The following is an 11,243-nucleotide window of genomic DNA, read 5'->3' on the forward strand; positions in this document are numbered from 1 at the left end:
AGGAGGAGAGAGGAGAGAGAGAAAGAGAGAGAGACAGACAGAGTACATGCAGTTAGTGATCTTGAGACCTCTCAAACACATACAAGTTTAGTGACACGCAAACACACACACACACACACACACACACACACGCAAACACACACACACACACACACACACACACACAAACACACGCAAACACACGCAAACACACACACACACACACACACACGCACACGCACACACACACACGCACACACACGCGCACACACACACACACACACACACACACACACACACACACACACACACACACACACACACACACACACACAATAACATGACTCACTCCATGTCGTATACAGTTGCCGGCAGCTCCTGCTCCATCAGTGTAAACTGTTTGGTTCTCACCGGCTTTATGATGGGCTCTGAGAAGGGGAGAGAGAGAGATACAGAGGATCATTACCCTTGCTTATTTAGTCACATGTGCACAGGATGTGCAAACAATATATGTGTATTAATGTGGGTTTGTTAATAGCGGCCTTGGATCCTTTTTTCAGCTATATTGCAATAGATGTGCGTTTATAGAAAAATAACGGCCTAATACACACGTTATAACAATGACATTATGAAGACCGAGTAGACAAGTGATTATGACAAGTAGCCAACCCCTGTAAGTATTCCCTTTTAAGGTCTAACATGTTAAGGTTTGAATATGGGTATTTTATTGCAATTTGGGTGTACACTCAGCTACTAAGTGTGCAATGTTAGTCTAACCTGTTAAGATTTAAATATGTTCTGTATTGTAATCTGGGTGTAGTGTGCTGTAAGTGCAAAAGTTAATTGTTACAGGTCTGACCTGTTAAAGGTTGCGTGTCCTCCTCTTGAACGATGGTCTCCACTTCAGGTCCGTAGACCTCCTCTGCTGTGGGGTAATACTTCTTGTCCTCGTGCAGGACAACCTCCATACCGGGGACGTCGTCATCCCCTTCACCCTGCTCATCGTCCTCATCCTCATCTGCCTGCATATACACATTTAGTTTACATTACATCAAGTTGATTAAAAAAAAAATCCAAATCCCAGGAGCAATGTGGGCTTAGGTAGCTTGCTCATGGGCACTTCAGCCATGGAAGAAAACATAGGACTATGGATACACTTTCATCTGACTGGTCAGGGTGGATTTCAAACTTGCATCCCTTTGATGATCCAAGGACCAACTCTCTAACCATTACGCCATGCCTGACAAACTTTCACCAACTTGCCTATGTTTCATATACAGCATTTAAGCTTACTTATCACAGCACCTATAAGTCCCACAAACACTCTACCCCGTACTGCATCCCTTCTTAAAAAAAAATAAAAAATAGAACACATCCAAATAACACAATAATTGAAGTGAACCTGACGAAGCGCAAGGCGAAACACGTTCACCTAAAAAGCAGCAAAATTAAGTCCACCAGTGTGCAGTGATCCTTCTTCTTTACTGTGGACATCCAAATAACACCTCTCACACAGTAGGCAAACAAAATACAGTTGATATAAGCGTATCAGTGTGTAAAAAACGAAGCACACAGTGAGCATCGTCTGCTCCACAGTCCATCTGTAAGCCCAGAGATGCCAGGGTGCTTACCTCATCCACATCTCTGTCTTCGGCATCAAGCTCATCGTCCTCATCAGAGTCCAGCTCTGGGCCGATATAATTTCCAAACTCATCATAGAGATCCGTCTCCATGTCTAAATGAAATAAAAACGTATTCATGTCACTTGAGTTTTGCAATCTTAGCCTAACTTGTTAACCGAATGAGCTTATTAACCAATTTGAGTGAGACGTCATCACGTTTTCTGTAAGACATCGCCGGGTAGGCCTGAGATGACCAACCGGACCCATACAACCCAGCCACACCAATTAAAAAAAAAAAACATATAAAAAACAATGACTCTTCTCTTAATTTAAGCAACATGTTAAAAAAGTAACTCACACACAATGTTATAGCTAGTTTAGTTTGTCTAATTTCAGTCAGACCTTCCCTACCCATGGAGGCTGCAAAGATCTATGCATGTGCTTGATCTTTGCAGCATCCATGGTTAGGAAAGGTCTGACTGAAGTTAGACAAACTAGCTTTATGTAATATATCATGTAGCCTAATGCAATGCATCATGTAAAGATATTTACTCATATTATTTACTACACAACATTGTCACATACATCAGAGAACATTCTAAAACCAATCAAGACTATCTTCAGGAGAACACGGTTCTGAATAATAACAAAGCCCATATGTCACCACTACAGTACACGCTGTCAAGAAACACCAAATACTGGACTTTGGTAGCTACCAATTGTGTCTAGATGTCTGTCGCATGTTGAAGGTTTTGAACGGACTAGCTCCTCCACGCTCCACCACTACAGTAGGCTACTTCATTCACGAGTAAACACAAGAGCCTAGGCAAAAGGGACCGAGGTGAAATGGCAGAACTAAATTCAGTCAAATGATGTTGTCCAGAGGAACGCAGTCCTAGAATACACTATCAGATATCAGACTGTGTGACAAAATTAGTGGTGCAATTTTTTCCAATGGCTCCATCATAACTATTGCTAAAATATATTAGCCCACAGATTAGCCTGCACTGTAAAGGAGAACGTGTTAGCTAGCATAGGACTAGCATGTACGCGTGCAACAACCCTTTTCAATAACGTACGATTTGCATATGGAACTGTCCATTCAATCAGGAATGCAACACTCACCTGCGTATGTGGAGGATCTTATAATCCGTTAAAAATCTACAATTTGAGTGACTAATCAACACTTGCTAACTATTGCATCCCACCACACAAGTAACAGAGGGTAAGAGCCGAAAAACGCATCTCCAACGCAAGCAAGCGGAGACCTTTCACGTTGCGATCAAAATAAAAGCCTCCCAAAACAGGAATGAGTTGTACAGCACAAAGAGAGTATACATCTTCACAGATTTCTTATTAGGAGAACAGGAAATTGACGCTATAAAATTGTTTAAATAAATTGAGAATTGAGAAAGGTTGGCTTTACATTGTGAAATGAATGCATATAATGTTTTCTGCACTTTGATACCCCAGTGTTTTCGTCAGTGTGAAAACCGGAAGTTCCACTCACTTGTTGTTCCAGGTTCTTTTGTGAAGCGGTATTTTAAAATGCACGATTGAAAGGTTGGAAGCAGGACACACAGATAGTTCACTTTGGTCAAAGATGGTTTGGTGCTTATCAGACCAGCTTTCTTGTCAAGAGTAATAGGCATGCGCTGCGGTTTCCACTAAAAAAAAAACAAAAAAAAACCTTGGAAGCACGCGTTGAAGGATTGGGGAATCCCCTGCTCTGTACCAGAGATTTTGATAGGAAGGTTGTCTGTACGACTATGACAAGATCAAAGAAGTGAATCCAGTTTGACAAGGATAAGACCTGATATGGCATGAATCATGGCTCTGGTTTGCACAGCTCCAGCGATGGGTGAGGTTGTGGATAGGCGATGTTAACAGAATCCTCCTTTACGCGAAGCTGAAGAAAGGGAGCAATGAAGTTTTCAAGAATATTAAGGTAGTGTATGTTGTTGCTATTTTTTAACCAAGCGTCCATTTTCACTTTTATGCGTGAGTATTCTCCCACTCTGCCTCAATAGGCTATGCGTGTGATTGTGAAAATTGCAGAACAATGCAAGCCAAGCGATATTCATGCAAAATATGACATTTGCGGAATCAACAGATGTATTCAGATGTCAGCTTGGCAGCCCTCAAACTAAAATGCTGTCAGTTTTGTTTTGTTTTTTAATTTAGGTTGCTACATGTAGCTTAATCCTAGCTCGCCTTCGACCTACTACATTTCCATTGATGGTAGCTTTTGTGTAGTTTAATTGAAGCTAAATTTGTTGTAGAGTTACTGTAGCTTAGCTCACTACAAGTTACAAGTTGATCAACACTATGTAAACAAATGCCATGTAACAAACAAAACTAAATCAGACTCGACATGATGAATAAGTGGTCTAATGTTTGACTGGCCAAAACGTAAAGTGGACAACAGATGACAGCATTGTTTGCTCATCCAAATTAATTTGTCATTAATGTCTACTTCATAGATTGGTGGTGTGGTCCTTGGTCATCCTTTCTAACACAGCTGGAATTCCCAAATGCACCGGTAAGCTACTGTAGGCCTACGGATAAAAAACATCATCATGCATTGAATTTAGAATAGATTATAGTTCTTCAAATACTGTGCTCTACTGTAGTTTTAGGCCCTAGTGTTCATATAGTGATTCACTCATCCAAAAGGAAATTACCCATCCAAATTACCCCCCCGCCTTGGCTCATTGGAGAATGAAGATGTAATAACACTGTGCAGGAAATGGCCAAAAAAGGTACTGCAACCATGCTGCTCATTGAAACTGGGTTGCCTATTGCAAAATTTGATCTTTTCATGAAAGTTATAACTAAGTAATAAACTAATATTTTCGAGTATGGCCCAAGTACAGTCAGTTTTACAGCTAAAAATGTCTATTTCTGGAAATTCAAAATGGCGGACCATGGAGAAGGTCTCCCTTTTCATTTATGAAAAGTGCAATTTTTTCAGTAATGAACACTTTGAATTTGATGGTGCTCGTAAATATTCATGAAAAAGGTAATATTAGTGAATGGGTCGCATGGATTCTGGAAATAAACAACAAAAAAATCCCTCACAGTGTCCCTTCAAGCCTTTCATGCACAACATGTGTAGTTGAGGACGATATTGTTAGACCCCCTCCTGAAATTAGACATTTCTCTTGATTTCTCAGTAAGAATGACCATTATTAACTGATTCTGTTATTCTGGAAACAAATACACTGATGGAGATAATGCCCAATATGTTGAATTTGGATTTTTCTATTGTTACTATGAGTTTAAACAAAAAAGGGGAAAATGGTGAGGACAAATTATTAGCTCATTTATCATTAATAGTCAATATGGCGCCATTTATGAACTAAAACTGTCATGTTTAATGACCTTGAAGTAATAATTAAGTCATAATAATCTCTAACTATTAACCACTAACTAATAATAACAACCTGTTTTGCAAAGTAAACATGAGTTTAGATTTCCAACAACCTAACAAATCCATTTGTCAATTTAAATAATCATTTGCTTAAAATTAATGAATTGCTTGAAAACCTGTTAATGGGTTCAGTTGGTACACTTTCAGGGTCAGAGGTCAACAGCGGCCAGATGGGGAGTCGGCATATGGCATATTTGAATTCAACACACCCAAATTGACAACATTTAGATTCTTTGCTGACTTGAGATTAACTATGCTACTCTATTCATCTAATGTATGCCCAGAATTTTACAAAGTAGAAGTAGAAGTAGCCTACTCTTACAGATGTAATTACAACACTAGTGGTATGATATTACACGGTTTCAACTTTGTAATATCTACTGCTAGTGTTGTAATTACATCTGTCAGAGTACTCCTATTTATACAACTATGTACATGTCATTACAATATGCAGGAATGAAAGTCAGAAAGTTATTTGTTATTATTGACACAAGTGTGACATATGGCCCTTCCGCCAACATTGGAAATCCAATTGTGACTCATGGACCAAAATAATTGTCCACCTATCCCATGGGGCCATGGAACCTATAGAGTGATTTATTTTTTAAAACATTTTACACAAGCTTGTTGCTGACAACCAATCAGCAGTTCAAATGTGTTTTGAATTATTATATTTTTTCTCTACAGTAAAAACGGATAATATCCGGCTGGGAGAAAACATCACCATTAACCTTCCAGGATCTACATTTAGTCAGTGCAAAGCAAATGGTGCCAGAGTGATGCAGTGTGAAAATCGCATTTTTTTTGGTGAAGATCGGTGGACGGACCACATCAGGGGGAGCTGTGACCAGATTCAATTCTTAAACATCACTGACGATTTTTATAAACAGATAATTTGTGAAGACCTCCATGATCATAACATTTGCGTAGATATACGCTTAAAGAAGCCCCTGCCTACAACAATGCCACCAAACCTGATACGTGGTGCCACCAAACTTGACTCAACCAAAGGTAACCTATCAAAAGAAGGACTTGTGATGAATATGTTGAGTAATTTGAATTAAATGTGTGTAGTTTTTGAGTGCATCTTCTCTTTTTTCTTTATGTTTTAAATAATTTCTGACTTGGTGTTCCAATTACACAACTGCTTGAATAGAGTAGGCTGCAACTTCTCAGTTGGAGTGATTTGAATCCAATATGTGCGTTTTTGAGCTTATTCTGTGATACTTTTTTCCTTTCTTTTTTATAGAGCCATCAACACCACCAACCCCTACCACTACCGTGCATCCAACAACAACAATCGGCCCAAATAAAGGTAATCAGTTACACAATGATGTCTCTAAGCATTACCTAGTTCATCACTTTATCTTGGAGGTACGAATGTGGTCGAAAGACAATATGCTGCTATAATTAATATCAGTAGCAAGTAAAATGCAATTCTCATGTTGATAATCATTTTTACCTCCTATCATAGCCTGGCCTTGCCGCTCCATTAAAAAAAAAAAAAAAATCCCTCGACGTGGTGTCTAGGCCAGGTGCTATGGGAGGGTTTTGGGCTTGTTAGCAGACAACCGGCTGATTGAGGAACGGGGAGGGACGAGGGAGTCTGCGGCCACATTCCAAACTTCTATGGCAGGGGTGTCAAACTCATTTCGGCTCAGGGGCCACATACAGTCAATGATCACAAGTGGGCCTTCCGAACCACTAACATAATTGCAAAATGCCGCAATATTTTTGCTTCATATCGAAATCGCATTGTTTATCAATCATGTCAAGGTGGATGTCAGCGGGCACAGTTGTGGACAATATTATTAGCCCCCCTCCTGAATTTAGACATCTCTGCTGATTTATCAGCTAGAATGATATTAACAAGTTTCTGTTATTCTGGAAGCAAATACACTATGGAAATAATGTGCAATAAGTTGAATTTGGATTTTTTTTTTAAAACAATTGTTTTGTTATTAGCCTAATTATCATTAATAGTCAATACAGTACCCTTTCTGAACCAAAACTGACAACAGGCTCTTTTATATGTTTTTAACTATGTTGGCACATGTCCTCTTAGGAATTTTGGGGCATTTCTCCATTGCAAATTGTTTTGCCGTTCCAAACTGCATGGATGTTGTTGGGAATGTACATTCATTTCCAGCACCCATCAAAGATTATCTAAAGCAGGGCTATTCAAATGGCGGCCCTGGGGCCAGATGCTGCCCTTGGACAGCAAGGTTCTGGCCCCCCACAAGCCCCTTGAAAGACAGAATTGTTTTTTGGAATTTAGAGATAAAAGTATGGGTTCCGTTATCGTGCTGAAACGGGACACGGGACGTTAAAATGCAGGAAATTACATCTAAGAACTGCAAAACTTTTAATTTTTTGTCTCCCTTTTTTTTTTTTCATTGACAGTCGGCAACCATAATACATACGTATAGATCGGCCCCTTTACTGGGAGGAATTTGAAAAACTGGCCCTCGTTCAAATTTAATTGAATACCCCTGATCTAAAGAATTGAGGTTTGAACCACTCTAGGATCATGATTTTAATATCCTTGAAGAACATTGGACTAATTCGGATGTACAGTACAGGCCAAAAGTATGGACTCACCTTCTCATTTATGCATTCTCTTTATTTTCGTGGATTTTCATTGTGTATTTTCATGCAGGGCATCAAGTCTGTGCATGAACACATGGAGAATTACGTACTTACCAAAAAAGATCATTCTAGCTGCAGCAATGACAGCTGTCTATCCATCTGACGTCGACACGGCACAACTGATGGCCCCACACATTTCAATAAGCTTATTTTTGTCTATTTTCAAATAAAAATGCCCAGACAGTCATGTCAATCCTAATTGAACATCAAAGTCCTCCAATAACTCACTAGAATTGTAGAACTGGAATTTTGAGACCTAAAACCTAGTTTTAAACACTTGCCAATACAAGCATTTTACAGACATTTTCTTGATATGATATTGAGTCACAGCCAGTTACTTGGAGAGATCAAAACTGTGTTGGAGAGAATCTGTGGCAGGGTTTTTCACTTTTACTTTTACTGTTTGTATCACTGTTTCACCTAGATAACCACCAGCTATGCTGACCAAGTGACCTAATAATAATTATCAGATCAAGAAAATCTGTCTTGTATGGCTTGTATAAATTAAAATGGACTCGAATGACTGGGTATTTTAACTTGAAAATAGACAGAAAAATAAGCTTGTTGAAACATGTGGGGCCCTCAGTTTTGCTGTGTTGACGTCACTGTTTGGCATTTTTTGACATTTTTTAAATAATTGTTTTTATTTATATATTTATATATATTTTAATTTTTTTGTTATGCAAAAAATTATACATATGTTCATGCACAGAAATAATGCCCTCTAAATATGTATTATGTTCTAATTAATTCTCCTTATTTTTGAGGCTTTTTAAAGATGAGAAGATGAGTCCATACTTTTGGCCTGTACTGTATGTTTGGGGTTATTATGTTACCCAGTGAGGATCTTCGTTTAATCTATGAGCATATTTCAGCATGGTCTCCTTTGATATGCCAATATAGTCTTTATTTTTTCATGGTGACGTAGAACCAAGCAAGGCTTTCTGTGCCTGAGGCTGCCTCAGAATGATGCTACCGCCACCATGTTTAACAGTAAAAGAAATATTACCCTTTCTACACCTAACAGAAGCAGCATTCATGCTTCCAAACAGGTCCAATTAAATCAATCAAATTCTGATATGCAGTACCTTTAGTAAATGGGTTCTATTGTGATGATGGCCCCAAATCCCAATGTGATGACAAGCCCCCACAGTGTCTTTCTTGAAAAGAAAACTCCAGATGAGGCCAGGTTAACTGCAATCACAGGTGTCCAGGGCCTTTTTGGTCTAATAAGTGTCCAGCTTCCACAGTTATGGTGGTGGGAACATCAAGTTGTTCGGCTGTGTCTCAGACACAGGGAGCATGTGCTTGGTTCTTCATTCTTCCATCATAATAGGCCAAAACCATCCAAATTAGTTCAGAAGTTCTTAAAGTGAAAATGTCCATGCTCAGGATCCATGAAATGTGGACCAGAACAATTTGGAAAAATGAGCAAAAAATCCCTAGGAGGAGGTGTGCCAACCTAGTTACACTAAAAAGCCTATTGGACATTAGCTCCATAGTGAATTTGTCTCCAGAATAACAGAAAGTTGCAAATTATGGTCATTCTCACTGAAAAATCAATAGAGATGTCTAATTTCAGGAGGGAGGCTATTAATATTGTCTTTAACTGTATATTAGGAGCATTGACTGTAAATGGCTGGCAAAAATAAACACATATTCACTCTCAAGTACTGAAAACCTGACGTCTCAGGTCCTGGGCTAGTTATTTACTTCTTTTTTGGTCATTCAGCATTTTTTTCAAGTCTGGGCTGTATTAAACCGCCTGGTGGGCTGCATGTGCCCCCCTACACACTTTGGCTCCTCTCTGAATTTGTAGAATATTTGATACATTTTAGTCATTTTTGTCCTAAAAAGTAGTCTAAACATGTTTCCATGAACGTATTGACCCTTCCAATCAATTCCCCATGTTGGAACTATATGGAAAAGAGGTCTCATTTGTCTTTATACCATGTCTGGTTCAAAAGTTATGTCAATAAGCAAATGTCAGAATTGCACAGTTTCCTAGGACCTAGATGACTTCTGAAAAACACCCATGGGACAATTTGCAGCAATGCTAACATCTCTTGTTGTAAACTAGACATATGGAAGATGCTGACAAATAGGTTTCAACAACAATTGCCGGGGGTGCGCATGATCTGTTGACTAGACTAATAAGACTGTGCATCTATTTGGTTTTGAAAGATACATTTTTTTTTGTCTTCTCCAGGTTCAGGAGATTCATCTGGTGTCCAGCTCTCTACAATTGCTTGGATTGTGGTTGGCCTTTTTGTAGGTGGGCTTATTGTGGGTGTGCTTGTTGTGGGTCTACTGCACAGCCTGGGAAAACTGACTTTGCCGTGCTGTGCCCAGAAGGGGGCAGCCACAACTAACGGCACAGCTGGAACGAACCCCCAAGAAGTGCCCCTGAACAGCCTTAATGGTAGAGCACATGCAGAATCAGAATAACTGGAGTCCCCCTGACAAACGCCCCCCTGACAAACGCCAAGACCTTTACCCCAGCCTAGGTGATTTAGAGGAACAGAACACCCTTTTTTGATTTTCACATATTTGCAGTATTTCCAAGCATTATTCATGAATGTACGAATTATTTTCGCCTATGTGTTTGCATTGCCTTGTTTTACAGTATAGCCAAATTAAGCATAGCAATGCAAGTCTATCGTACAAAATAAAACATCATCAAAAGTACTTATAAACCACTTTAAAAATGAATATGAAATTCACCAGAGTGTGTAACGGCAATTTCATTTCCTCCAGGGATCACTTGTGACTTGTGACTTGTGTTCCAGTGTTTATGCTAAGCTATGCTAATATTTCTGACCCAATAAATCTAAGTACTGAAAATATAGCCTGGGCGAAAAGCCGACTGTTGACTCAGTCAATCAGTCTGGCAAAAGCCATGAGGAATCCGTCTCCGGAGGGTGGTAGATGGTCTGGTCTGATCTTACTCTATCATTTACATTAATTGGAGTTCCAAACTCAAATTAAAACCCATATTGTGCTTTATTAGCATGCCTCTTACGATATAGCGTTGCAAAAAGCATACAAATAACAAAACAAAAGTGTGAATATAGTTACCTTAACCAATCAGTAACGGAGCTCGCGGGTGAGTTCTGCGTCACAACTCTCAACTGTTTGCTGATTGGCTAAACACTGAGAGAACCGAGCTCGAGGCTTTTGCCAGACGATGTGCAGAGCCAAAATCTTTGGGTGGAGCACATAGGATGGCGTCGCGAGGCTACTGAAAATACTGAAGAAAATGATATGCACATTCATGAATAATGCTGGGAAATACCTCAAATATGTGAAAATGAAAAAAGGGTGGTCTGTTCCTTTTAAATAAGCACGTTAAAGCACATTCATGAATAATGCTGGGAAATACCTCAAATATGTGAAAATCAAAAAAGGGTGGTCTTTTCCTTTAAATAAGCACGTTAAAGACCCTTTAACCAGCCTTGGCGTAATTTTGACCCCAACCTGATCTTCTGTCCCCATATAAACAAAAGTATTAAATCCACCTAATTCCACCTATTTCCCCTGACACCCCGTAGTTTATACAT

The 11,243-nt window shown here is 39.3% G+C and overlaps 2 protein-coding genes across 2 annotated transcripts; one reads left to right on the forward strand and one right to left on the reverse strand.

Moving 5' to 3' along the window:
- Positions 1-328: 328 nt before the first annotated feature.
- Positions 329-2,845, reverse strand: LOC134444401 (116 kDa U5 small nuclear ribonucleoprotein component-like; the record flags this gene model as incomplete). Its single annotated transcript, XM_063193726.1, has 4 exons — positions 2,727-2,845; positions 1,611-1,714; positions 839-1,001; positions 329-407 (listed from the first exon to the last, which is right to left on the reverse strand). Coding segments are annotated over exons 2-4 (344 nt in total), but the record flags the coding sequence as incomplete, so codon positions are not given.
- Positions 2,846-3,121: 276 nt separating this feature from the next.
- LOC134444400 (uncharacterized) lies at positions 3,122-10,929 on the forward strand. The gene is made up of 5 exons (XM_063193725.1): positions 3,122-3,549; positions 4,085-4,143; positions 5,722-6,045; positions 6,284-6,349; positions 9,893-10,929. The coding sequence occupies exons 1-5, from the start codon at positions 3,527-3,529 to the stop codon at positions 10,129-10,131; spliced, it is 711 nt and encodes a 236-aa protein (XP_063049795.1). The 5' UTR covers positions 3,122-3,526; the 3' UTR covers positions 10,132-10,929.
- The last annotated feature ends 314 nt before the right edge of the window (positions 10,930-11,243 follow it).

Source organism: Engraulis encrasicolus, unplaced genomic scaffold (genome assembly GCF_034702125.1).
Source record: "Engraulis encrasicolus isolate BLACKSEA-1 unplaced genomic scaffold, IST_EnEncr_1.0 scaffold_551_np1212, whole genome shotgun sequence".
NCBI lineage: Eukaryota > Metazoa > Chordata > Actinopteri > Clupeiformes > Engraulidae > Engraulis > Engraulis encrasicolus.